Source organism: Telmatherina bonti (assembly GCF_933228915.1).
Source record: "Telmatherina bonti genome assembly, chromosome: 21".
Taxonomy (NCBI): Eukaryota; Metazoa; Chordata; class Actinopteri; order Atheriniformes; family Telmatherinidae; genus Telmatherina; species Telmatherina bonti.
The window spans coordinates 25,578,925-25,606,239 of NC_136630.1; the positions used below are offsets into that span (position 1 = coordinate 25,578,925).

General features: G+C 42.7%; 1 protein-coding gene across 2 annotated transcripts in view; it reads left to right on the top strand.

Annotated features, from left to right (window-relative positions):
• Positions 1-27,315, top strand: part of spag9b (sperm associated antigen 9b) — a 62,316-nt gene that overhangs the window by 30,523 nt on the left and 4,478 nt on the right. Inside the window, exons 6-28 of one of the 2 annotated variants that reach the window (XM_079261255.1) lie at positions 4,294-4,374; positions 5,971-6,370; positions 6,462-6,546; positions 8,951-9,075; positions 10,494-10,551; positions 12,226-12,378; positions 12,454-12,511; positions 12,615-12,745; positions 14,776-14,832; positions 15,681-15,860; positions 18,063-18,192; positions 18,276-18,365; positions 18,473-18,634; positions 21,989-22,160; positions 22,235-22,426; positions 22,509-22,665; positions 25,488-25,616; positions 25,695-25,775; positions 25,848-25,915; positions 25,991-26,139; positions 26,215-26,386; positions 26,472-26,585; positions 26,707-26,883. In XM_079261255.1, the coding sequence (XP_079117381.1) occupies positions 4,294-4,374; positions 5,971-6,370; positions 6,462-6,546; positions 8,951-9,075; positions 10,494-10,551; positions 12,226-12,378; positions 12,454-12,511; positions 12,615-12,745; positions 14,776-14,832; positions 15,681-15,860; positions 18,063-18,192; positions 18,276-18,365; positions 18,473-18,634; positions 21,989-22,160; positions 22,235-22,426; positions 22,509-22,665; positions 25,488-25,616; positions 25,695-25,775; positions 25,848-25,915; positions 25,991-26,139; positions 26,215-26,386; positions 26,472-26,585; positions 26,707-26,883 (3,121 nt within the window). Of the gene's footprint in view, positions 1-4,293; positions 4,375-5,970; positions 6,371-6,461; positions 6,547-8,950; positions 9,076-10,493; positions 10,552-12,225; positions 12,379-12,453; positions 12,512-12,614; positions 12,746-14,775; positions 14,834-15,678; positions 15,861-18,062; positions 18,193-18,275; positions 18,366-18,472; positions 18,635-21,988; positions 22,161-22,234; positions 22,427-22,508; positions 22,666-25,487; positions 25,617-25,694; positions 25,776-25,847; positions 25,916-25,990; positions 26,140-26,214; positions 26,387-26,471; positions 26,586-26,706; positions 26,884-27,315 lie in introns of both variants that reach the window. The other variant, XM_079261256.1, reaches the window with a different exon arrangement.

Below are 27,315 nucleotides of genomic sequence, written 5' to 3' on the forward strand. Positions count from 1 at the left end.
GACCATCTAATAAGTATTCATTGTAGTTTTTACTCCAGTACAGCATCACAATGACAATGCATAAGTTGGGAAAAACTTTTGACTTCAGGTAGCTTAGATGTCCCGGCAGCCAACATGTTCATGTTTAAATTCTTTATGTTAACACTAAACAACTTTTTCTGCCTTGAAACTCAGCTTCTGGCTTATTTTGATGGTACGCTGACATTACTACGTACATTTGAGGAGCTGTTGTTGTCCTGCAGCATCGTGAAGCTGAGAAAGTGACCATGATTTCTGAGATGTGGAAAACATGAACAAAACTATGGAATTTGAAAATGAATGTGGAATCATTTGTAAACTGTGGAACATCCTGGAATTTGTTCATATAGTCCCTAAAGTGACAAAACAACAGATAAATAGTGAACATCTGATGGACTTTTACTGTCTGGAGAGATCTATGAGAAGAGACAAGACACAATACTAATAGTGATTGAGCGTAACTTGAAGTGTTCTGGCACCGTGCCGGATTCCCCAATGTTTGCAGTCCGTGTGTGTGTGGGAGGGAAAAAAAGCCATTCAATGAATAATCAGTAATGTGGACTACAAAAACATCAAGTTCATCTACCAGCTGTGTGAGACGAACAAACAAATGCACGATAACCAGCCTGAAGTTGAGCTGGAAATTGAAATTGTGTGGTTGAGAGATCCAGCTGCAGGTTAGATCAGGATCAAATCAGTAGGATGCAGCAGAGACAGATGATGAGTTGCAGTGAACTTAAATAAAACTACGGTACGTCAGTGTTATTGGCGGGATGGGGAAACTAGTAAAGCTTGGCTGTTATCTACTATTTAGTCCACTTTTTTCTGACATGCTTTCTACCTGTCTGCTGGTGGGAGTGTGCTCGTGTGTCCTTTACACATTAGGCTGGAGGAGAAGTGAGAACTTCACACCATGTCGAGCAGGGCTATTCTATTAGCAGGCAGCACATGTGCCAAAACCGGCCCAGAGCTTATCTACTTATAAATACAGAATTTTTAATTTAGTAACTGCCAGTAAACTGTTTAAGTCACCACTGTGTGACATTTTGTGACTCTTCGTAGCAGTGCCGTTTTCACTGTTGACAGAAGACCTGAGATACAGCGTCTTCTAAGGAGAAGCTAACAGCTAAGAGCTGTAAATGTAAAAACTGCACAAAAAATGTTTGCAGACTATACCGGATACATACAGGCCGCAAAACTCTTGAGTTGGTGTGCCGGTGACGTGCATGAGTAAAACATGTCTATGCTTTGATCTAAGTGTTTATCTGAGAAGAGTAATTAGCCTGTAGTAATATGCGGATCAGTCCTGAAACATCAATTCCTCCAATACCAACATCTATATAATTAAAGTGCCACGGTCGGAAGGAACCATAGACATTATATATACATAAACACTGCATTGTATCACGCTGCCTATAAGAGCTGACGTCTCATCGCACCGCCATCTTGAATGGGTCTCCCATGCATCTTGAATGCATTTATTTGTAAGGTGTAGGTCCAACCACAACAATAATTTCACAAGTTTTTACCAGATTTTTCTCAGTTTGGTTTGTTACAAACGTCAGAGATATTGTTATGATACAGATCACTGTAAAACATTAAAAAAAAAAACATGCTTTTATGCTAAAATATTTTTTATCATACTATTTAACAAAGACATAAGGTAGCTACAAAATAAATACATGTATAAATGAATTCGATACTGACATGTTTGATTGTTTATTGTTGCATTTGTATTAATCTATCTTTATCTGGTTAAATAAATTATTATTCCACCTTGTGAAATGTAATTTTACACAATCTGCTTTCAATATTTCGCTGGTTATTGCAACCGTATTCTGAACTAAATAAGGGAATAGTTGCTGGTTTTCTCTTGACTACGGTTTCTTTTATTTACATTTACTAATTTATCAATAGAAAGATTCAGTTGTACAAAGTCTGAAAATAAAGTATTGTATCAAGACTTTGCAAATCAGAAGTTACCCAGAAAAACACTCAAAGAGCGTAAACCTCCGCCAAGCCCTTTAAAAAGTTCCTGGATCCAAACGGTGATCCGATCACCACCAAAATACATTAGTTCTTCCTTTTAACATTTCCAACAAGTCCTGATAATTTCATGAAAACCCATCCATAACTTATCCTGAACACAAACAAACAGATAAAGCCGGTAAAACCATAACCTCCTTATGAAATGATGCTTCCATGTAAAACTCTCTTTAAGCATTAGTATATTTTTCCATAAACAACTCATAGGAGGAACATTTATCATTTGCATTTAGTAAATTATTCACTGAGTTAACATGATTTATAAACCAGTTATGGTGAAAAGTGTTTTATTTGTGTGTAATATATATGCTGTGTTACACAGAAAAGTTATGATGGGAAACTCTGGAACTTGGAAGAACTGATTTAATGGATTTGTCGGTGTGACTGTGATGTGCATAAGTAAATAAAGTTTGCTTTAAAGGCAGAGTATGTAAGATTTCAAGGCGATTCTTACCAATACTAGGTGGCAAACGCCAGGTAGTGAGCAAAACCATAAAACTGCTACTTCCACAAACACCACAGGGCGACAGTAATGAGCAAAACTCACTCCTGATCCCTCCCATCGTCTAAACACAGCAAAACCGTTACTGTTCGTTCACAAGACTCAAACTTTATTTACAAGCTGTGTGATGACACCCAGTTTTTCAGGTCCAAAGTTAGTTATTTTATGTTGAAAATATTGAAAAATTTAACATACTCTGCCTTTAATGTAAGTAATTAATGGATTTGGAAATAAGCAGTTTTAATACCACAAACCTGGAAAGTCACATGATTTTACTCATCCAGTTTTAAACCAACTTCAGGTCTCTCTCAGCAACTGGCTGCTGACAAAGCTTTTAAACATGTGATTAGATTAAAATGGGACAGTGTAATGTTGTATAAAATCCAAGAAATACGACCATTCAATCAGCATTTCAAGAAATGTTGCAGAAGTTATTAAATTACCAAGAACGTTAAACTACTAGATGGTGGTAGATTTTCCAGTTGAATCAGATGTCTAGTTCAGGCTCCATCTTGCATTTTTTCTCTTCTCTAAACTCTCTCCAACCAGATAAAGTCCATCGATGACTCTTATCTTTTGCTCCGTCACTTTTTACTTAACCTGCTTTGACGTTTGTCTCACTTCCGCCACTTTGAGCTCCTGCCCACAATGCATTGTGGCTTACAATGACCCGTCTAGTGACCATCAAGGCTAACTACTTATCAAGATGCATTATGGGTAATTTTTAGTGCACAACTTTTTCTCTCTGGACATTTAGACATCCCTAGAAAATGAGCACTATGCAGGAAGTAGCGTGGACATTCGGACACAGCCAGTGTTTTAAACCCTACACGGAAAAGAGAGGAATCATTTGTTCATGTTTGAGGGTTTTTAGTGAGGTGTTTGTATTAAAACCTTATTATCATAGTGAGAAAAAAACTTAACATAAAAAATAAATCTGTTCTTCAGTGATTTTAATTTTTCATTTTATTTTTCTGTTTATTTTGTCTTATGAAAAGGAATTATAATTACAGATCCTTTCCCTCCAACCGTGCTCAGAGGTGTGTCTGATTTATGAATGTTTTATATTTTACGGTCGAAGCAAAGCCACAGCAGACAGAGGAAAGGCCGCTCAGCGCTGCTATAGCAACAAAAGGATGACGGCAGCATGGATCCTGAAAGGCAATACTCCTGTTAGTGGAAAAGGTTCATTGGAAAGGGTAAACTAGAAAATAAAACATATGGGTTCTAATATGTGTTTATTCAGCTTTAAAGTTTATTTTCATGCATTTAAAAGTCTTCTGTGTCATTTTGCTTTGTTTTTCTATTTCTGTGCTCAAGGTGACAGAGGGATCAAAACAGATGCTTAGCTAGTGTCCTGAATCTTTTCCATCAGCACTGTGCTATTTATAGAGCAGAGGTGATGGGTATTAACTGGAAAAAACAAAGCAGGATGGAATATCTCAATGCCACAGCGAAGCTGGGAACACTACGGTATTAAATGGATTGATTTTATTTACAGAGAGTCGTCCTCACCAAGCGGGTCACAATCTGTGCTGTAGGAGAACAGTTCAGGCTTTTTTGTCTTTAACACTTCTTTACTTTTTATTTTTAACTATTATTCAGAAGGCACTTTCATATCACTGTTTTTTTTTTTCCTTACATACTTTTGAATAAAGAAATATTCATTTGAATATTCTTACATAACTTTGTCCTGATTACTGAGAACAGTCTTTAATATCCCTCAGTTTGAGGAATTGTTTTCACCAGTCAGAGTGGTTTGTGGAAGCTCACAGGAGAATTTTCCCAGTCGTCAAGCAGAGCTGCAGGTAGATCCATTTCTCATAAACAAACTGTCACGTCGGCATCCATCAGACTAACCCATGTCTGTGTAATTGTCAGGTTATACCAGTATTTCTCCATTCCAGTCCTCAGACCCCCTGCCCTGCATGTTTTAGACATGTTCCTCCTCTAAACCACCTGAAGCAAATTGTTGAACTTCCTCATCAAGTTCTTTGCAGCCTGTTGACGAGTCTTTATTTCATTCAGGTGTGTTAAAGTAGGGTTGCCTATAAAACATGCAGGGTGGGGGGTCCTGAGGACTGCATGTTTGTGTGTTAGGGTTATACTAACACACTGACAGTGCCTTTTGGTTTGATTAAAAATGCACGATGGTCGTATTTGTGTTTTGTGCAACAGAATAGTTTACAGAGTAATGTTGAGAATGATAAGTTGATGTCATAAAATATTCATGAAAACTTAAATCAGGATAAATGAAAAAAAATGCTCACATGAACATGAATATTTTTTTTTTTTATCTCTGCATGTTGCACACATCATTTAAACTCAGAAACTTCACAAACGGATTTCTACACCAAGATTTAATGAGCTGCTTGAAGCAGAAAAAGACAAGAAATTTAAGCCCTAAATAAATTTGTAAAAGAAAAAAAAAACCCCCAAAGGAATAGAAAATATAAGTAAACACATCAACACAAACATGAAACTCACGTTTGGTTTGTTTTCTTTGACTTCCTGGTTTCTCTCCTGATCGGTAGACGTGCTGATTGCTGACTTATCTATTTTACAACATGTAGCAAGATGTTTGTCCCTGTCGGGATCCTGCAGGGTCTGGACCAGTCTGGACCAGTCTTGACCCAGTTTGAACTAGTCTTGACCACTCTGGACCACTCTGGACCAGTCTTGACCCAGTTTGAACCACTCCTGACCAGTCTGAATCAGTCTGGATCAGTCTGAACCAGTCTGGATCAGTCTTGACCCAGTTTGAACTAATCTTGACCACTCTTGACCAGTCGGGACCAGTCTGAACCAGTCTGGACCCAATTTGAACCAGTCTTGACCAGTCTGGACCCAATTTGAACCATTCTTCACCCAGTCTGGACCAGTCTTGACCCAATTTGAACCACTCTTGACCCAGTTTGAACCACTCTTGACCCTGTCTGAATCAGTCTGGACCCAGTCTGAACCACTCTTGACCAGTCAGAACCACTCGTGACCAGTCTGGGCCAGTCTGAACCACTCTGGACCAGTCTGGACCCAGTCTGAACCAGTCTTGACCCAGTTTGAACCACTTTTGACCCTGTTTGAACCACTCTTGACCAGTCTGGACCGGTCTGAACCAGTGAAATTCAGTCCACAGGATCAACCTCAGTGTTGAAGCATGGTGTGTTTTGGTGTTGTGTGCCCGTGATGCAGTATTTCCTCTTGAACTGCTCTCAGGCCTGAATAACTGTAGGTGAAAACTGCTGTGCTGCATTAAAAGTGGGAATTGTTAGTGATACAAGTTTTTTTTATTTAGTTGGCTTAAACGCACCTTATTTGCATTTGATTTCCTTTACTATGACCTACTATTACATCTGAGGTTTAATTCTTTTGTTTTCTGTCGCATCTCTTCCCATCACCACCAGGATGAATTGGCTCATCTCAACCATGGAAGCTCCAAGTCCGGCACACTGACCAAGCAGGGAAGCATTTCCAAAAGTGGAAATGATGCAGGGTTCAAAGCCAGCACTCCCACATCCTCTCAGGGTGGTACTTCCAAATCCAGCACACCTAAGACTCATGGTGGTATTTCTCAATCCACAACACCACTATCACCTCAAGAGAGGCCCGGTCTTGAGGAAGGGTCTGCCTCCTTGGCTCAGCGGTCCACTCCTGCTGCGGATGTTGCCATGGAGTCACAGGAAGCTTCAGACGGGCTCAAGAAGAACCTAGACTGGAAGAATGGCAAACCAGAAGGCAGTAAGAATATTGCAGCAGTGCAGGAAGGACAGCAGGAGTCTGCCGACGCGCCACTGAAGAGTGATGGTCAGTGTTGCGGCTGCAGCATCTTGTCTTTCTAAGATCAGCAGTTTAATCCTTGTACAAGCTGAAAGCGAGTCTCTGCCTGCTCTTCTAGATGAAGACGAGCGGACTGAGGTGCAGGCAATCATTGAGTCTACACCTGAACTGGACATGGACCTGGAAAGCTGCAGAGGAACAAGGTACAGAACTGCAGTTCGAACTCAAGCATTACCAGTACTGATTCATCAACACATTAGATGTTTTTTTTTCCCTTCAGCAACGTTCACACTGCAGACAAAAGTGACCCAAAGCTGACTCTCTCGTCCATATGTGACCCATATGTTTTGGTTTTTTTTTTTTTTAAATTATTGATATAAAAGTTTGATCAGCACAAATAATTCTGTTCCTTATTCTGACCCAGACCACTTTAATGTGTTGTCCTAAAGCAGAAACATCACCTCAGTCCCCCACCAAGCAGCAACGTCAGGCAATAACCCCAGACTGCAGCCTGGAGAATGGGGTGGGCCTGGATATTGGGCGGAGTTGGATGTCAAATGGGCGTGGTTAGTGTCAGGGTTAGGGTTAGTCCAATCAAAATGCTGAGGGGGCAATATCTAGCCCCACCTCATTCTCCAGTCTGCAGCCAATACCCTCTCACCTCAGTTGGTTAAAAGTTGCAGTTCCCCCGTCATCCACCAGGTCACTCTTGTGTTAAAAAGACCAACTTCAAGGCAGAAATAAACATGTTTACAGCCTGGTGAAAAACTATTTTAAGTTCAGTAGACCAGGTTTCCCTTTATGGCAACTGTGGGGCGGAGTCCTTTTGATTGACAGGTAGCACAACCGTGTTTTGTTTTGTTTTTTTCTTTTGCTGGTTTTAGCCTTCCTACCTCCATTAGCTTGTTAGCATCAGATTAGCTCTGTGACGTGATTAACAGACAGGTACAGAAGATGACAACAAGCTGTTGGAGAACCTTTTCATTTGAATCAGTTGTTGTACCAGCGATACTCTAAAACAGGCAGGGTCGTTTCTCTCAAAGCCTGGAGTTGGTGACTCCTGTTCTAGTCTATAACTTAAAACGCCTGGTGAAAGTTTCAGCATGGATCTGCTTCAGGAAAATAAATGGAAGTGAGGTGTAGATGTGCTTCATGTCAACCATATAAACACAACTATGAACAGGCAATAAAAGATGAAGCATTGATGGAATGTGTAAATCAGCCGTCAATTGCTACGTTTACATGGGAGTTTTAATTCCTGTTTAATTCCAAATAAAAGTTAATTCCCCTTTAAACTGATTAAAAATTACACTTAATTCCAAATGCAAATTTCTATTTGAAATAAAACTTTATTCCGATGTAAGTGGCTAGTTTATTCGCATTTTAATTACGAACTATTTAATTCCTCTGTCATGTAAACCTTCATTCTGCTCTAAGTTAATTCCAGTCATTCTGAGCATGCTCGTTACGCTGTCCTGTCCCGATGACGTGCGTTGTTTTACCTCCTGTGTTCGGTGGTCTATTTTTCTTCTCCTTCTCAGTTGCTGCAAAAAGTGAAGTCGTATGCTCGTGTTGAGCTGATACCTTACATTTATTATAAAAAAAGCGGCCAAACTGGTACTTATTACAAGAAGCAGGGAGTGAACTTTGTTTATTTCCGGTATACGTTATATGTCACGTGCACCCTCTGTCCAATCAGAACCCTTCCCAACCCGCCGCTCTGAAGAGGAATTGAGTGAGGACGTGTTTCATGTAAACGTTCATTTCGTAATTATTATTTACATATAAACTCGTAGGAGACGTTAATTCTGAATAATTTAATTCTGAATTATTGATTCTGAATGGGAAAAAAACATCATGTAACTGTAGCCAATGACATCCTTGTCATTAGTTTAGCTAAAATGCTTGTTTTTTTTTTTTCCATTTGGTCTGATGTAGTTTAAGTCTGGGTTTACACACTCATCCAAAAAAACCATCAGAACAAGACTGAAGAAACTGTATGGTGATACTGGTGAGCTGGGCACTGTGTTGTGTTGAAAGAATAGTAAAACATATATTTACAATAGTAAATTATAACTTGGTGATATAAGACATTTTTTATTGAGTTGAAGATAAAACAAACAAATAGATCCTGAACAAATAACATCATTTTCTGATGAACTGTGTGACAAACAGTTTGTGACAAACAAATGAACAGGTGCATAAAACACCCGACTTTTGTAGAAACATCAGAGGACTGTTCAACAAAATGTTAGTCACGTATATATATATTTTATAAATTTTACATATATATATATATATATATATATATATATATATATATATATATATATATATATATATATATATATATATATATATATATATAATTATTTTATATTTGTTTGCTTTAAAAAAGAAAAAAAAAAATCTATTGAACCAGAATGAGAAAATTATTAAATGATTTTCATAAATTTATTTTTTTTAAGCTTTTTTCCACAGCAGCTGTTTTTTTTTTTTCTTTCTTCATTGGGAGGATATAAATGCATTTGAGGATGACTGTTTACATTATTCTTCCTGACTCATCCTGTTTTCTCCTCCCGTTTCTCACCTCCTCCTCTCCTGCAGCACACCTACTAAAGCTGGCATCGAGAACCTGGCATTCAACCGAAACACCGACTCCCTGTTTGAAGAACTGTCGTCTGCAGGAAATGACTTCATAGGAGACGTAGATGAAGGCGCTGACCTGCTCGGTATGAAGCTTCGTCCTTTCATCGCCTGTCATTCGGTCTTCGCTTCTTTTTCTTTTTCAAACAATTTCGCTTCTCTTTTGGATTCTCCGAATTGCCTTTTTCTTTGGCTGTCGGGCTTTATCATCCTCACAGATGAGTTTTCTGGTGTGTATTAGCAGTTACCTCCCTGATCCATCGACCAGTTCCCTGTTGGATTAATCATGTCTCTACATTGTCCCTGCTTGTAGCTGTAGTTGTGGACACCTAGAGTACATTAGTCATGGTGTGTTCAGACCAAATGCGTTTTGAGTGTCAAGAGCGGCAGGTTTCCATTTAAAGTCAATGTGGAGGCGCGGCAAGGGGGTGTTGAGCTTTCTCACGGCGTGTTTCTAGCGTTTTGGGTGTCAAAAGCCAGAGATGGGCGAAGCTGAACTTTGGCCGCTTGACGCGGGGCATCAACCAATCAGAGCGATCAGCTCGCAGCTCCTGGAGGATTCCTGTGGTGAACCCAGACACGGGGCTGAGATGCCATTACTCCGTGCAATATTTAGGATAACCATTCCTTGCTAAAAAGATGAATGTTGTTGCCTAGCAACACTTTGTTTGGGGGGGGGGCTCTCTGCTGAGTTCGGCTCTTGTTGCATTAACAGTGACTATCACTGCCCTACGACAACGTTCTCTAGTTTTATTTATAACATGAAACCGTGTCATCTCTCTACTGAATCCGCTATCATTAAAACTGACCGGAAGAAAAGCGCCGCCTTTTCCCCTCTCTTTTCCGCCTCTCGCTCCAGACAAGCGGCAGGAGCGGCAGTAGTGTTTTGGGCGTCGAAAACGCTCAAAACGCGTTTGGTCTGAACGCTCCGTTATACAGGCGGTCCTCGGGTTATCTTGCGTTGTTTCAACTTCACGACGGTTATTAAATAAATGTAAATAAAAAAAATAAAAAATACAGCAAGTTTCGAAGTTGCATATGAGCTCTGTCGACGTGTGACACGGAGGTTAATACAAAGCCTTAGTGCGTATTTTCATTATCTCTACTGTTTTTCTATTAATATGGTGTATAATACATGTATTTAGATTATTAGATTTAGTTAGTTATTTAGTGATTAACGGGGTGTTTAAGGATAAAAATCCCACTTCTGCAGAATTTTGGGTTATGTCGCAGACGTAAACCGAGGACCGCCTGTACAACAGCATTGTGAAAGATGGTGATACTGTTGACCAGAAACCTTGTCAATGACCCAAATTAATTTCTGATGATTTTATTTTACACGACTCTCAGACTACAACTTTTTAGGTAAGACTAAGAGAGTCCTAACAGCATGTAGGATATTCACAGAGACATGCTCAAGACTTATTGCCTTATTTTTAATGTAAAAGTAAAAAGGATGGGATTACAAACCTTTGCTGACTTGGATGTGGATGATCTTTCCCAGGTATGGGTCGGGAAGTGGAACACCTCATCCATGAGAACACCCAGCTGCTGGAGACCAAGTTAGTATTCATCTGCACTCCTGAACAAGAACAACTTTCTCATGTTAAACATGTCTTCACTGCAGTCTGATAGCAAAATACTGATATTTACATCTTTTATTTATGTTTTACTTATTAAAATTAAACCTCTGTTTAGCCGTAAATACTCTGCATGTCTAAAAATAATAAGATTCTCCACCTGGATTTAACCAAGCAAACAGGTAAAAACTGATAATTACTGCATGGATGATGATGATTAAGCAACAAGTTATTTAACCCAAACCCAGTGAATAGCTTGTACTCTCTAAAACAACCAGAATGTGACAGAAGCAGCATCCTGTGGCCTTTGACATCCGGAAAATAAAAAGGTCTAAGGAGGTGCCGAAACTGCTAAAAACTGGGTTAAGACCTGTCCAACTCTTTAGTAAGACCGGAAGGATAATAAGGAACCATATTATAATTAAGCCACCCAAATGCTGCTGGAATCAAAGCTAAAGGAGGTCCAATAAAATGTGACTTTTAAAAAAATTATATCTATATATGCACATGTTATTTTACACAAGCAGTTAACGTGGTGTTTAGGTGGTAATCAAAGCTGCATGCACGGTTTAAATACAGAAACTGTTTATGCAGATTTGTTCTGACAAAACAGGCATTTTTCTCCTCCAAGCAGGCAGTGCAGAACCAGTGAAACGGTTTTTATTAAGCTTCCAGTAACTAAAATGCTTTTTTAGATTTTATTATTTAATGTTTGAAAGACCAGATTCATTCAGATGTAAGATACATTGTCCTGCAGTCTCAGGCTTTCCTTCTCAGTTCAGTTACACTGATGCATGAATTAATTAATTTACTAGTTTATTTTATCTATTCTATAGAAAAATCTCTAAAATAAATATACTGTCATATAAATATTTTTATAGAATATTTGTTAGTATCAATTTCTTGTCTGGTTTATTACTGAGGTAGGGTTGGTAATTACATGTATATATGAAGTTTTCTACAAAGTTAGTTTATTCTTCAGTGAGTGGCAGTGTGTTGGATGACTCTAATGTCCACTGAAGTGGCAAATTTGCAAATATACCATCCTAACTTATAGGGCTGTGACAATATGCTTTTGTCCCGATTCGATTTGATTGTGATTTCTTTGGGTGCAGATTCGATTTAAATTGCGATTCTCATAATTCTTTGATATTGCTGATTTTTGTAGATTAAAAACCAAAAATATGCATAAAACTTTTTCTTTGTTCGTCGTTTTTCTGTATTTCAATGAGGAAAAAACAACACAGTATCCAGATCATCATTCTGCTGCTATAATGCCCAAGAAGGCAAGTAAAAAGATTAATAAAAAGTATAAAAAATGACCAAAATTTTATAATGGATTTTTTTATTTAATTGAAGAAAAAAAAAAAATCTTTTTTTTTGTTTGTTTTGTTTTTTTTTTTTTTAAACAAAAAAATCAATTTTAAAATTGTGAAGCAAAAAAATCCCGATTGTTGATATTTTGATTCGATTTTCCCACGCCTCCTACTAACTTATGAATCTACTGAAAAACAGCCTTTAAATCCGTGTCAACGTAGAAACGTTGCATCAAAGGGCAGAAAAATTGCAAATTGTGAACGCCTCCAGTTCCAAAACATCCTTCTCAATCTGTTATTACTGCAGTTACATGAGAGTGTTTTCTTTAAATTCTGTCAGAAATGCTCTGAATGTGGTGAAGAACGACCTGATCTCTCAAGTGGATGAACTGTCGTGTGAGAAGGAAGTCCTGCGAGGAGAGCTGGATGCCGTCACCCAAGCCAAGACCAAACTGGAAGAGAAGAACAAAGAATTAGAAGAGGAGCTGAAGAAGTGAGTCAGCCTGCAAGCATCTCAGCTCACCGCTCAACAAGACACATTCATGACTCGCATTGGTTTTTATTTCAGAGTTAAAGCTGAGCTAGAGGAGACCAAACAGAAGGTGAAGAACGACAATGAGGACGATGTGAGTCTGTGATGCTTGTTTCTGCTTTATTCACAACTGGTTTGGAGATTTGTCATCTGAGAGGACATCATTCATCATTGTCATGTTCTGGTTGCGACTGCAGAGTGACGTCCCCACGGCTCAGAGGAAGCGCTTCACCAGGGTGGAGATGGCCAGAGTCCTGATGGAGAGGAACCAGTATAAGGAGAGACTGATGGAGCTACAGGAAGCCGTCAGATGGACAGAGATGATCCGGTAGGACGACATTAACCCTGCTGACATGAGTTACACATTTCTTCAGGTTACTATATAATAAACACGCACAGCGAATTATATTGATGTTTTAACCATAGACTGTATATGAAAGATGGACAGAGCCTCCGATGGTTAAAAGTGAAGCCTATGCAGAAGTGCATAAAACTGCAGTTCCCCCTTCATCCACTAGGGGCTGCAAAACAGAGCAAACCCCCATAGACTCCCATGTTAAAAAGACCAACTTCACATCAGAAATAAACATGTTTACAGCCTGGTTCAAAAATCCATTTTTGGTTTAATAAGTCAGGTTTACCTTCATGACAACTGTGGGGGGAAGTGAATTTTTTTCTAACTCGCCTGTTTAAAAGTACTTTAATCTCGAAGTTTGGCATATTTATGGCCTGTCCTTTTGATTGACAGGTACCCGATCTCCCGCTTCAAGTCAGAAAAACGTAGAACAAGCAGGTTAACAACGTGACTTAGCTTTAGCCTACTTACCTCCGTTAGCTGGTTAGCTCCTGTTATCTCCGGGTTAGCTCTGTTAGCTTGGCTACAGGCAGCTTGGAGTTCGCTCAATGTCAATCATCCTCCATGACGCTCACAGCCCTCCTCTCAGCTCCACCTCTTTGTATTTTCCGGGCGAGACGACATGCATGCCCCTGCCAAGATGGCGATGGTAGGAACCGCCAACCGAGCTCTTCAGAAACCAACGGGTGACGTCACGGAGGCTACGTCCATGTCTTTATATATAGTCTATGGTTTTAAAGTGAGGAGAGTTTTGGAGGATTGATATGTGTGTGATAAACATGTACCTCAGTTGTTTGCGCTGTTTATTTATCTATTTAAACAAATTTCTCTTGTTCGCCTTTATGTTACAATGCAGTCTTGATAATGGTGTCATGTGGTCGCTATGGTTTCAGCCCCATCTAGCTGTACATTAGCTCACCGATGAAGAACAATAATGATTAGGCGTGTCGGGTAACAAATTTTGCTGCGTAATTAATTGTCTCAGAAATGATTGCGATAAACGATAATATTGTGCTGAGTGATTATTGTTGCTATTTTAAGACCATTTTCGACAAAAATAAAGCTAATGCAAATACACCCTTTCAAAGATCAACATGCTTAAATTTCTGAAGATCATTTAGCTCGATGTGCAGACTAGACGCATCCAGTCCCCAGTCTGCTAAAACTGATCAGGATTTCTCCTGAAGTTTTGGTGTGGTTATCTGGAACATATGGTCTCTAAACACCATGTAACACAGTTACATAGTCTATGGTCAGCTCGTATAAGGGGACATGTTTGAACACATGTGGAATAGTAAAATGTCATTTTTCATGTCATGTTCATCCAGGCGATTCATACTGGCTGTGAAATGTTTGCAGGATTTTTCAAAATACCGTTTTTTTTTTTTTTTTTACAATATTAAAGGACAGCATGGCTTTAAACCACTCTGAGTGCACACCATGTTGCACGGTCCTGTTGGTAGTTAATCTATAGGTTAAACGCGCCACTAAGAGTGGATTGTTGGGACGATGGAGCTAGCCCAGGGGTCGGCAACCCAAAATGTTGAAAGAGCCATATTGGACCAAAAACAAATATGTCTGGAGCTGCAAAAAATTAAAAGCCTTTAAATAAAAATTAAAAGTTAGTTAAAACACTTGAGAGAGAAAAGGAAAACAAATCAATATTATTGCATGCAGCAAACTTATTGCTCACATTTTTTCTTATTAAATGACATTAATTGACTTATTGACTTTTGATTATTGATTATTGATTATTGCGACAGGCCTAAACTTGAAAATGAGGATGATCAGATATATGAAAGGGACAGTTGACCCAAATATCTGCACCTTATCGGTACCAACCGTAGCGTTGCTGCAAAGAGACGATCAAACATCTTCATTAAATTCTCATTAGATCTCCAAAGGTTTTATGCAGAACTAGGAACACATCTTATGGCAGTAACACCATAGAAGAAGAAGGAATGGAGGTGGTCTCTGACTTGGATTTATGTTTTTTCTCTCAGGGCTTCAAAGGAGAATCCGGCTCTTCCAGAGAAGAAAAAGTCCAGCCTCTGGCAGTTGTAAGCATCTCTTTTTACTTCTGATTCTAAATATCCGCTCCATTTGGTATTTATGTCTCTCTGTTTCCTTTTGTCATCTGGTTGTTGTCTCCAGGATGTAGGTAAATTTTGCGTGAGATGTGATGTTTTCATGATCAATAACAAAGTCTTAACAGAGGAGAGCTGTCTAAAGTTAAAAAAGTCTGGAGCTTCTGTCAGAAAGACGTGAAAGTATCTGTGTTGTTTTCATTTTGCTCTCCTTTGTTGAGTTTTATGAAGAGTTTGGTTTGAAGAGGGATGTTTTCTGGGCCGAAGAGAAGCAACATCTGACATGTCGACCGTCTCTGCCCTGTTTGTGTGTGCGTCCCTTCATATTCCGCCTGATGTTGTGATGTCTGTGTGCAGGAGGTGTGTTGGCAGGGTTTCTGTAGGGGTGGGAGGGAAAGCTTTTCTGCTAAACACAGATTTAACAGATGAAAGAAAACACAATATTGCTTTTAGCGAAAAGCTGCTGAATGAATCGATGCAGTTAGTGAGGAGAGATGGGGAAGTTAGTGTTTTCCAGTCAGGCCTGTTTTGCTCTGTGTTGTTTACTAACATCCCATCAGTGCTCATCATTAACTCGCCCTCCTGCTCTGCAGCTTTCCGAACAATGATTAAGTTTATGGGAAAATGTGTCGCAGAACAGCAGCTAGCCGTGTGAAAGCTAGCATGGTGTGTCGCATGAGAAGGAAACCCTTTTTTGCCTGTAATTGTTGGACCCTATCTGCTGCTGGAGCTATTGCTTCTGTCTACCCCCTCTATACGTTTGTCTGTGTGTGTCCCCCCCCCGCCCTTTTTGTCCCACTTCCCTGCCCTTACACCTCCAGTTTCAGCCGTTTGTTTAGCTCGTCGAGTGGAGCGGGCAAGAAGCCGGCGGCGGAGGCCCCGGTGAACGTCAAGTACAACGCGCCCACCTCTCAGATCCAGCCGTCCGTCAAGAAGAAGAGCAGCGCTCTGCAGCAGCTCCCCAGCGACAAGAGCAAAGCCTTTGATTTCCTCAATGAGGAGTGAGTCTGAGCACATGCAGATACCGTTAGCGGCTGTGGCTAAGATCACCGATGGCACAAAGATAAACTAACTGATGTTGAACTAAAAAAAAGGAAAAATCAGAAGATTAATATGTTAGTAGTTTTACTTTTGACCTATAGGCTGTTTGTAGGATCCCACAGCCGAGTGATAAAACACAAACCAGGACTTATGGAACTACTTCAGTTTATTATTTGCACTATTTTACTTTACAAGTCTTAAGAAATGTAAGCTTTAATGGATAATTGAGGCATTAATTTGACTAAAAATTCCAAACAAATGTCTGAAAATCAGATAAAACAATGAATTCTTTACTTCTGTTTATTTTTGCACTTCCTTGATTAATGAAATGTATAAATCAGGCTATATCTGAGATATAGATATGCACAACCACACCATCAGCAACTTTATCAGTTCCTTCTGTTCAACTGTGTGATGCAAACATCTCAGCAGCCAATGGCATGGCAGCATTTAGTCATGTAGACATGGGGAAGAAGACTTGTTCAAACTGAGCATCAAAATGAGGAAGAAAGGAGGTTTAACTGTCTTTAAACGGAGCAGAGTTGTTGGTCTGAGTGTTTCAGAAGCTGCTGATGTACTGGGATTTTCCCACACAACCATCTCCTGGGTTTCCAGAGAAGGTCTGAAGAAAAGAAAAATATCCAACAAGCAGCAGATTGTCTGGACCAGAATGTCTGGTTGATATCAGAGGAGAATGGACAGACTGGTTGGAGATGATGGAAAGACAACAGGAAGTCCAGTAATCACTGGTTCCAACCAAGATCTGCAGAACATCATCTCTGAACACGTCCAGCCTGGAAGCAGATGGTCTCCAGCAGCAGAAGACCACAGCGGGTTCCCTCCTGTCAGTAAGAACAGGAAACTGAGGCTACAATTCACACAGACTCACCAGAACTGGACAATAGAAGATGGAGAAACGTTGCTGGTCTGATGAGTCTCCAGTTCAGCTCCACATTCACATGGTAGGATCAGAATCTGCTGGAAACATCATGACAACATGGATCCATCCTGCCGTCAGGATCAAGGCTTCAGGCTGCTGCTGGTGTGATGGTGGGGGGAGGTTTTCTTGTCCCACTTTGGTCCCCTTAGTACCAGCATGACATGGTTTAACCAGCACAGCCTACCTGAGTGTTGCTGCTGACCATGTCCATCCCTTTCTGAGCACAGTGGAGCATCTTCTGATGGAAACTTCCAGCAGGATGATGCACCATGTCACAAAGCTCACATCATCTCCAGCTGCTTTCTTCATCATGATGATGAGTTCACTGTCCTCCAACGGCCTCCACAGTCACCAGATCTCAGTCCAACAGAGCAGCTTTGGGATGTGGTGGAACGGGAGATTCTCATCATGATGTGCAGCAACTGTGTGATGCTTCATGTCAACATGGAGGAAATCTCTGACAAACGTTTCCAACATGTTGTTGGATCGATGACGCCGAGAATGAAGGTGGTTCTGGGAAAAAAAAAGGGTCCAAACTCGGTGGACCTGATGTAACCAAAAAAAAAAAAAAAAGGCCAGAATGTATTTTGTAAAATTCTCCAGAATATATTGAGGAATATCCCAGAACGTTCTGGTTTGTTTTGTCTCTACTGGAGTGGAAACGTCCATGTGAGAGAAGACTCACGTTGGAAAGACACAGATTATGTTTCATGATTAGATCTCAATACGTCAAACATCTCCAGAACACTGAGTCGTAAAGTTGTTGCATTGTAACTGGTTAGAAATATATTAATTTACATAAATTTTCAGTCACATTTAAATGTGCCATGGATCAAGAAAACCTCTATCATCGCATCTCGTGACAAAGAAAATGGTCAGCGTCGATGTTTTCTGCTTTAAAGGAAAAAAAACAAACAAAAAAAAAAAAATCAAAGAAAAACCAACAAGATATAAAATGATCAGATATGTTTTTGCCAAGGTGTACATCCAATCCAATCCACTTTATTTATAAAGCACATTTTAAAGACAGAATGTCACCAAAGTGCTGCACAAAGTTGAATATCACAAAATAAAAATAACATGAAATAATAATGTTGTTAAAATAAATGGTTAGACCTTTACCTAACAGCTGAAACAATTACTCAGAATATACTTTATCTATCAGATGAATTGATAAAACTGATGGCAGTGTGAGTGAAACATGGTGCAAACTGTCCTGCAGACAGCCGGCTGATAACGTGGTGTCCAGGCGGGAACAGAAGCGGGCTCAGTACCAGCAGGTCAAGGCCCACGTCCAGAAGGAGGACGGCCGAGTGCAGGCGTACGGCTGGAGCTTACCCAAGAAATACAAAGTACAAAGACTGGAACCAAAACGTTTTCCCTCCGTATGTGAGCCGCAGCTGTAACAGTGCTGCTGCCTCTGCTCTGTTTTCAGACTAACGGTGGACAGACAGAGAGCAAGATGAAGAATCTACCTGTTCCCGTCTTCCTCCGGCCACTGGACGAGAAAGATGCTTCTATGAAGGTGTTTCCTCCAACTCATCAGCGTGACATTAATATACTGAACACAAACGTTACGTACGTGATGCAGCGTAGATAAAAGACTAAATGTGTTGTCGGGTCTTCCTCCAGCTGTGGTGTGCTGCCGGTGTGAACCTTTCTGGAGGGAAAACCAGAGATGGTGGCTCAATAGTGGGAGCTAGTGTGTTTTATAGCAATCTGCAGAGTCCAGAGAGCCCTAAGAAGAAGATTGGATCTCAGAGTAGCCTGGAGAAACTGGATCAAGAACTTAAGGTATGAACAGCTGCATTTTTCTGTTTTTACTGGGGGGGAGGGATAAAGTCCTTCCTATCATCTACCTGCACATGGTATCCAGTAACACCTGAACACATGAAAGTGATTTACTGATGAATGACAGCATGTTCCTTACGATTGGCCATATTCTGCCTTCTTATATAATGTAGGTCTGGGAGATTAATCGGATTTTAATCTCAATTACGATCTGGGTTTTCAACGATCATAAAAATAAAAGGGTGTGATTATTTTTCTTTTTACAGTTTCCTCTCCTGTTGTCTTCAGCTGTTAATCGAGCGTCTCTGGCGTTGCAGCGCTGTGCTGTAAACTCCTCCCACAGCCGCTTTGCTTTCATTCAGACACTGTTGCCAACTTGGCGACTTACTTGCTAAATCTGGCGACTTTTTTTTTGTTAAAAGCGACAAATCTAGTAGCTTTTACTGGAGTTATTAGAGACTTTTCTGGTGTTTTGGCGACTGACTTGAAGGCACATATTGTTCTGCAGTTACTGTAAGGAAGGAGCAGCGGGAGCCTCTCCCGTCCTAAAGCACTCCCAGGCGGCCAGTCTCAGTCGGCTCCGGCTGCAGGTCAATGTAGAATAACTGCAGTAGGTTGTGGAAGTTCACCTAAACATAGTTTATACCATTGTCAGTGACAACTGGCCGCATTATTTTCCTATACATAGTTAGGCTTGTTAAGTCACTGTAATATCGCTCCGTTACGGGGCGTTACCATAGCAACATGTTAATCAGCTGGTTCAGATCAGCCGTCTTTTAACAGGAGAATGAGAGAAACGAGCTGCAGCCTGACAGCGGTTGTTTGGCATAAAACGTACATTGAGGCTTATGTAAAATAGTTCCTATATAAGCGGTAAAAGCGGATTAAACAACTCAGAACCGTGTATTAGACGGTTATAATCCACAAAGCGGAGTAGAGAACACCACGACACGCAGTGTTGTTGAAAAATTCTGGATAATTGTGTTAAATAATCAAGATCTCAATTTCAGTCAAAATATTCGTGATTATCATTTTTGTCATAATTGAGCAGCTCTAATATTTTGTTTCTATTTCTGCTACTTTTTTCAAATAATTTCCATAAATCTGAGCTTAAGGTAAAAATTGTAAATATTTTTCCACTTCTCATCTCTTGATGTTAGTTTAGTCTGTTTCTAACATTCGAGTTTGACATAAAATTTGCTTTACATATTTATTTAGGTGAAAGAGACATATTGCAGATCAGCTGATTGGCTGCCAGCCGGTGTTATAGCAGAGACCTCCACACTGCCAGCGTTGTGGAGCATCTTTCAACACCCATAGAATATCTAGTTCTGGGACTGACGATACTTCCTTTGTTTCTGTACAGGTGTAGCAGATGGTCTAAAACACAGGTGTGAAACTCCAGCCCTCGTGGGCCGGTATCCTGCAGGTTTGTTGTCTCCATGCTCCAACACACCTGACAGAAATAAATGAATAGGTCGACAAGAAGCTGCTGGATCCATTTGATTTGAATCAGCTGTTTTGGTGGAGGGAAACAACAAAAACCTGCCGAATACCGGCCCTGGAGGACTGGAGTTTGACACCCATGGTCTAAAATCTGTGATTGAACTGGATTGTTTTCTATATGATGTATCTCTGTCACCTCTTTGTCTTCTGGCTATTTTCCTTTTCCTTCTTGTTTTCTTTCCATCTTTTTTCCTTCACCTCCAGTCAGGTGGTGCAGGACCATTTGAATTCTGGAAAACAAACATTTATTCAAAACAAATAAAATTAGAATTCAGATTATCAATGTGATTTTTTTGTAATTAACTTTCTATTGCAATTTTACAGTGTTACCAAATTTCAACACATATGTGAACATACATAAGTTGTAACCCCCCCCCAACCCCGAGAGAAAGAGAACAAAACAAAACAAAAAAACATTAAAATAAATAGCATACAAATAAAATCACCCTAAGAAAGAAAAGAGAAAAATAAATGAATGATAATAAAAATAAATAAATAAAATTTAAAGTGGAACTATTATGTGCATTTCAGGCTAATTTATTTTTATTTCTGAGACCAGAAAGGCTGGGATTGATGGAGTTATTGTCACAAATCGCTTTATTTACTTCAGACCGACCCTCTCCGTAGGCTGTCAGATCAGCCTGTGGACAAAACGAGTGGATTGAGACTCTTCCGCATTAAGCCCCGCCTCCCGCCACTGCACTACATCGGGAGCGCGCACCACACCTGCTTTCGCCGTCATTGTAACATCTCATAAACAGAAGGATTAGGCTAATATGAACTCAATAAAAAAAACAAAATGCAATGTCAACACATAGCATACAGCCCTACATGTTGGAACCTGAATCAGACCCTGAAAACGAAGTGGAAAACAGCAACCCACAGCAACGAATGCAGCAGGATGTCTCTCTTTGGTAAACTCACCAGCCATCGTTGGAAATAACTTTATCCCACGTTTTCCACCCGCCTGATGTATTTGTACATGCCCTTGTTAACCAGTAGAAGGTAACCAATCACCGAACCTTATCCCCCGGGACGTCACAAGGATTTCCAAGTAGAAAAAACTCTCTAAAACGACGCGTTTTTCGTCGCCATGGAAACCGAACTCAAACTCAAACATGCGTTTAGGTGATAAAAAACAGTGCCGTTCACTTGTCTGATGAGGATTCAACACTGTAACACTGTAGAAAGCTCAGAAAACTCCAAATACCATCATAGCACCCCTTTAAAAAAAAACAAAAAAACTAAAGATTCAGATTTAAGTTACCATCACAAGGCCTCTTATCTAACAGTGTGTGCTAACATTCTCATTTCCTGTTATAAAATTCAGGAATGGACCCCATATCAACGGGATTTTTACGTCTGTGAAGCTCCTCTTGGCAAAACCAAGTGGCTACAGGACAAGTTAAAAAAAAAAAAAAAAAAAGTAATCTTGCTGCAGCCATCGATGGCTTCCTCTTTGTTTAGCTGCTGTTCCCTGAACTGGAAACTTGCTAACTGTTCTTCCACCTGCAGCTCTTGAAACATTCAGTTCCTTGACTTTTTTATTTGAATATTTTCAGCAATGATCTCTCCTCTGAAAGTGTTGGACATTTCTCTTGACAATCCAACATCACAGTCAGCAGTCTTGGTATTTCAGGTGTTTCATCTCATGAAAAGCTTTTGAACCTGAAAGTTGTACATTTTACCAATCGAGCTCATTTGCAGTGGAGTTTATATAGTATATATATTATACAGAGTTTATAATTCAGACTCAAACTGTGGTTTTGTTCATAGATGATTTAATAAACTGAAACATTAAGAGCAGATTATGACAGAAATCAGCTTCAGATGTTCTTATCGTTGGTGCAGGATCAGCAGAAGGACCTGCTGCATCAGGATGAGATGTCATCGCTGGTATGGATTTGCACCAGCACCCAGTCCACCTCGAAGGTCGTTGTTATCGATGCCAACCAGCCTGGAAACATCCTGGAGAGCTTCTTCGTTTGTAACTCACACGTCCTCTGCATCGCCAGCGTACCAGGTGGAGATGAACACGTGCACATAACTTGCTGTGAATGCACGCAGTCTTGTTTATGTGATTATTTCCTCGTTCAGGTGCGAGAGAGACGGACTACCCTGCTGGAGAGGAGGTGTCCCTACGCTCTGAGGCAGCGTCAGTCGACGACGACAGCTTGTCAGCAGACAAGAGCAGCTCAACAGGAGGCGACAGCATTCTCGGAGGCATCACAGTGGTGGGCTGTGATGCTGAAGGAGCAACAGCTGTTCCTCAGACAGCAGAACATCCAGGTATACGACAAGCCGAGCTGTCTGGATCACCGAGGCGCAACTTCTGACCCGTTTAACTGGTTCATAACAATCCCTCCTCCAGAATCCAGACCAGCAGAGGAAGCCACGGAGGCGACTGAGACCAGCGCTGGACCTGCCGATCACAGAGAAAACCTGAGGGGCGTCTACACCGAGCACATCTTCACAGATCCTCTGGGAGCAAAGCAGACGGGAGAGACGCCAGCAAACTACTCTCAGCGGTAACGTCAGCAGCTTCGTTAACAACACAACGCTACAGGCGTCAGTAGTAGCATTCCTGCTGCGTGTACACGCAGCGCAACGTACACGCAGTGCATCGTACAAGCAGCCACGTACACGCACCGCATCGTACTCGCACCGCATTGTACACGCAGTCACGTACACGCAGCACATCGTACACGCAGCACATCGTACACGCAGCATCACGTACACGCAGCGCATCGTACACATCGTACACGCAGCATCACGTACATGCAGCGCATCGTACACATCGTACACGCAGCATCACGTACATGCAGCGCATCGTACACATCGTACACGCAGCATCACGTACACGCAGCGCATCGTACTCGCACCGCATTGTACACGCAGTCACGTACACGCAGTCACGTACACGCAGTCACGTACACGCAGCACATCGTACACGCAGCACATCGTACACGCAGCACATCGTACACGCAGCATCGCGGACACGCAGCATCACGTACATGCAGCGCATCGTACACATCGTACACGCAGCATCACGTACACGCAGCGCGACGTACACATCGTACACGCAGAGCGACGTTCACGCAGCGCGACGTACACATCGTACACGCAGCGTCACGTACACGCAGAGCGACGTACACATCGTACACGCAGCGTCACGTACACGCAGAGCGACGTACACATCGTACACGCAGCGTCACGTACACGCAGCGCGACGTACACGCAGCGCGACGTACACATCGTACACGCAGAGCGACGTTCACGCAGCACGACGTACACATCGTACACGCAGCGTCACGTACACGCAGCGCGTCGTACACGCAGAGCGACGTTCACGCAGCGCGACGTACACATCGTACACGCAGCGTCACGTACACGCAGAGCGACGTACACATCGTACACGCAGCGTCACGTACACGCAGCGCGACGTACACATCGTACACGCAGCGCGACGTACACATCGTACACGCAGCGCGACGTACACGCAGCGCGACGTACACATCGTACACGCAGCGTCACGTACACGCAGCGCGACGTACACATCGTACACGCAGCGTCACGTACACGCAGAGCGACGTACACATCGTACACGCAGAGCGACGTTCACGCAGCGCGACGTACACATCGTACACGCAGCGTCACGTACACGCAGAGCGACGTACACATCGTACACGCAGCGTCACGTACACGCAGCGCGACGTACACATCGTACACGCAGAGCGACGTTCACGCAGCGCGACGTACACATCGTACACGCAGCGTCACGTACACGCAGCGTCACGTACACGCAGCGCGTCGTACACGCAGAGCGACGTTCACGCAGAGCGACGTACACATCGTACACGCAGAGCGACGTTCACGCAGAGCGACGTTCACGCAGAGCGACGTTCACGCAGAGCGACGTTCACGCAGCGCGACGTACACGCAGCGCGACATACACGCAGCGCGACGCACACGCGGTCACGTACACGCAGCGCAACGCACACGCAGCGCGACGCACACGCAGAGCGTCAAATCACGGCGTGTTGGGATCAATAAGACCGTTGACAAATGATTCTGGTGTCCTGGAAATTTAGAACCACTTCTTCTTGATCCACGTCCATAAAGCAGACAATCCCATTAAGACTAGTTTCTTTCTCATCTCAATATTGCTGCCAGTCTAATGTTCACATGAACTCCCTACACGGGAGAGACGCCAGCAAACTACTCTCAGCGGTAATGTCAGCAGCTTCGTTAGCAACACAACGCTGCAGGCGTCAGTAGTAGCACTCCTGCTGCACTTACACACAGCGTCACGTACACGCAGCGCATCGTACACGCAGCGCATCGTACACGCTCCGCCTCGTACACGCACCGCCTCGTACACGCACCGCCTCGTACACGCACCGCCTCGTACACGCACCGCATCGTACACGCAGCCTCGTACACGCACCGCATCGTACACGCACCGCATCGTACACGCAGCGCATCGTACACGCTCCGCATCGTACACGCAGTGCAACGTACACGCAGTGCATTGTACACGCACCGCATCGTACACGCAGTCAGACATGCAGCGCACCATACACACAGTCACATACAAGCACCGCATCGTACACGCACCGCATCGTGCATGCAGTCACGTACACGCAGTCACGTACACGCAGCGCCACATACACGCAGCACATCGTACACGCAGCACATCGTACATGCAGCACATCGTACACGCAGAGCGACGTACACGCAGAGCGACGTACACGCAGAGCGACGTACACGCACCGCATCGTGCACGCAGTCACGTACACGCAGCACATCGTACACGCAGCACATCGTACACGCAGAGCGACGTACTCGCACCGCATCGTACACGCCGTCACGTACACGCAGCGTCACGTTCATGCAGCGCATCTTACACATCGTACACGCAGTGTCACGTACTCGCAGAGCGACGTACACGCAGCGCGTCAAATCACGGCGTGTTGGGATCAATAAGACCGTTGACAAATGATTCTGGTGTCCTGGAAATTTAGAACCACTTCTTCTTGATCCACGTCCATAAAGCAGACAATCCCATTAAGACTAGTTTCTTTCTCATCTCAATATTGCTGCCAGTCTAATTCACATGTTCACATGAACTCCCTACACGGGAGGGGGACACACAGACACGCTGACTTCCACCTACTAGATGACTGTACAGATGATTATAATCATGATCCAGCCTCTGTTAGAGGGAACGTTCGCCTTATTTATTAAAGATGATTTCACAGAGTTTCGTCTTATTCAGTGTCCTAAACCTTGTTAAAACAAAGCTAAAGATGTGATGGTAATCCTCCCTGTTCACATCGTACCTGAGCAGGGAGAGTGATCTGCTGAAAGACGGCGTGAGTTCAAACCCCAGCGCCGAGGAGCAGGACCTGATGATCGAAGAGGCCCAGAAGATGAGCAGCGTCCTGCCCACCATGTGGTTGGGGGCGCAGAACGGATGGTGAGTTTTCCATTCAGACATCTTTCTGAATTTCCTTCCACCCTCTTTGTTGCTGATGAAATCTTCATCTGATGCCAGCGTGTACGTCCACTCGTCTGTGGCCCACTGGAAGCGGTGTCTCCATTCCATAAAGCTGAAGGAGTCTGTGCTCGGGATCGTGTAAGTCCGTTCAAACACACACGTGCTGCAGGTCAGCCTGTCATCGCTTGTTTAAACGCGTCTCTCCCACAGACACGTGAAGGGTCGCGTCCTGGTCAGTTTGTCCGACGGCACGCTCGCCATTTTCCACAGAGGAGTAGGTGAGGGAACGCCCGCTTTAAAATGTCTTCGCAGCTGACGTGGGATTAAAACGCTGTTTTTTTTTTCCTTCTCAGACGGACAGTGGGACCTGACCAACTACCATCTGTTAGACCTGGGGAAGCAGCATCACTCCATCCGCTGCATGACGGTAGTTCACGACAAGGTGTGGTGTGGCTACCGAAACAAGATCTACGTGGTTCACCCCAAAGCCATGAAGATGGAGGTAAAGAACGTCGCAGCGATGCCTGAAAACACTCAAATGTTTTCATTCTTCTGAAGCTGTTTCTGTCTTCTGCAGAAATCCTTCGACGCCCACCCTCGGAAGGACAGCCAGGTGCGTCAGCTGGCGTGGCACGGCGATGGGATCTGGGTGTCCATCAGGCTGGACTCCACGCTCAGGCTGTTCCACGCTCACACCTACCAGCACCTGCAGGACGTCGACATTGAGCCTTACGTCAGCAAGATGCTCGGTCAGCTGGGAGGGAAAAGCTTTCATTCGGGGTGAGATAAACGTCTCAGATTTAGCCAGGAGTGACATGGATGACTTTCCTCCAGGCACGGGCAAACTGGGCTTCTCATTCGTCAGGATCACAGCCCTCATGGTGTCATGTGACCGTCTGTGGATTGGAACCGGTAATGGAGTCATCATCTCCATCCCTCTCTCTGAAAGTAAGCTGAAGCTCATTCATTTGAACGTGTTGGGGATCACGGAGACACACATTACGTTGGAGCCACACATTTATAGTCCGCCATGAACGTAACATGTCTTCCTCTCATGCCCCGTTCGCAGCCAACAAGGTAACCAAGGCAGCAGGCAACCATCCTGGAGGCGTGGTCCGTGTGTACGGGGACGACAGCGGCGACAAAGTAACAGCTGGGACTTTTGTTCCCTACTGTTCCATGGCTCACGCTCAGCTCTGTTTCCATGGTCACCGGGATGCGGTCAAGTTCTTCACCGCTGTTCCAGGCAAGTCAGATTTGTAGATGATCTGTGGACTTTGTCCTGCCAGGTTTCAGTCCTGGTGGCTTTGTTAGTCCAGTTAAAGGGGTGCTATTATGGTATTTGGAGTTTTCTGAGCTTTCTACAGTGTTGCAGTGTTGAATCCTCATCAGACATGTGAACGACACTGTTTTTTATCACCTAAACGCATGTTTGGGTTTGAGTTTGAGTTCCAGCACTCTCTCCGTTCGGTTTCCATGGCGATGGAAAAACGCGTCGTTTTAGAGAGTTTTTTTCTACTTGGAAATCCCTGTGACGTCCCGGGGGATAAGGTTCGGTGATTGGTTACCTTCTACTGGTTAACAAGGGCATGTACAAATACATCTGGTGAGTTTACCAAAGAGAGACATCCTGCTGCATTCGTTGCTGTGGGTTGCTGTTTTCCACTTCGTTTTCAGG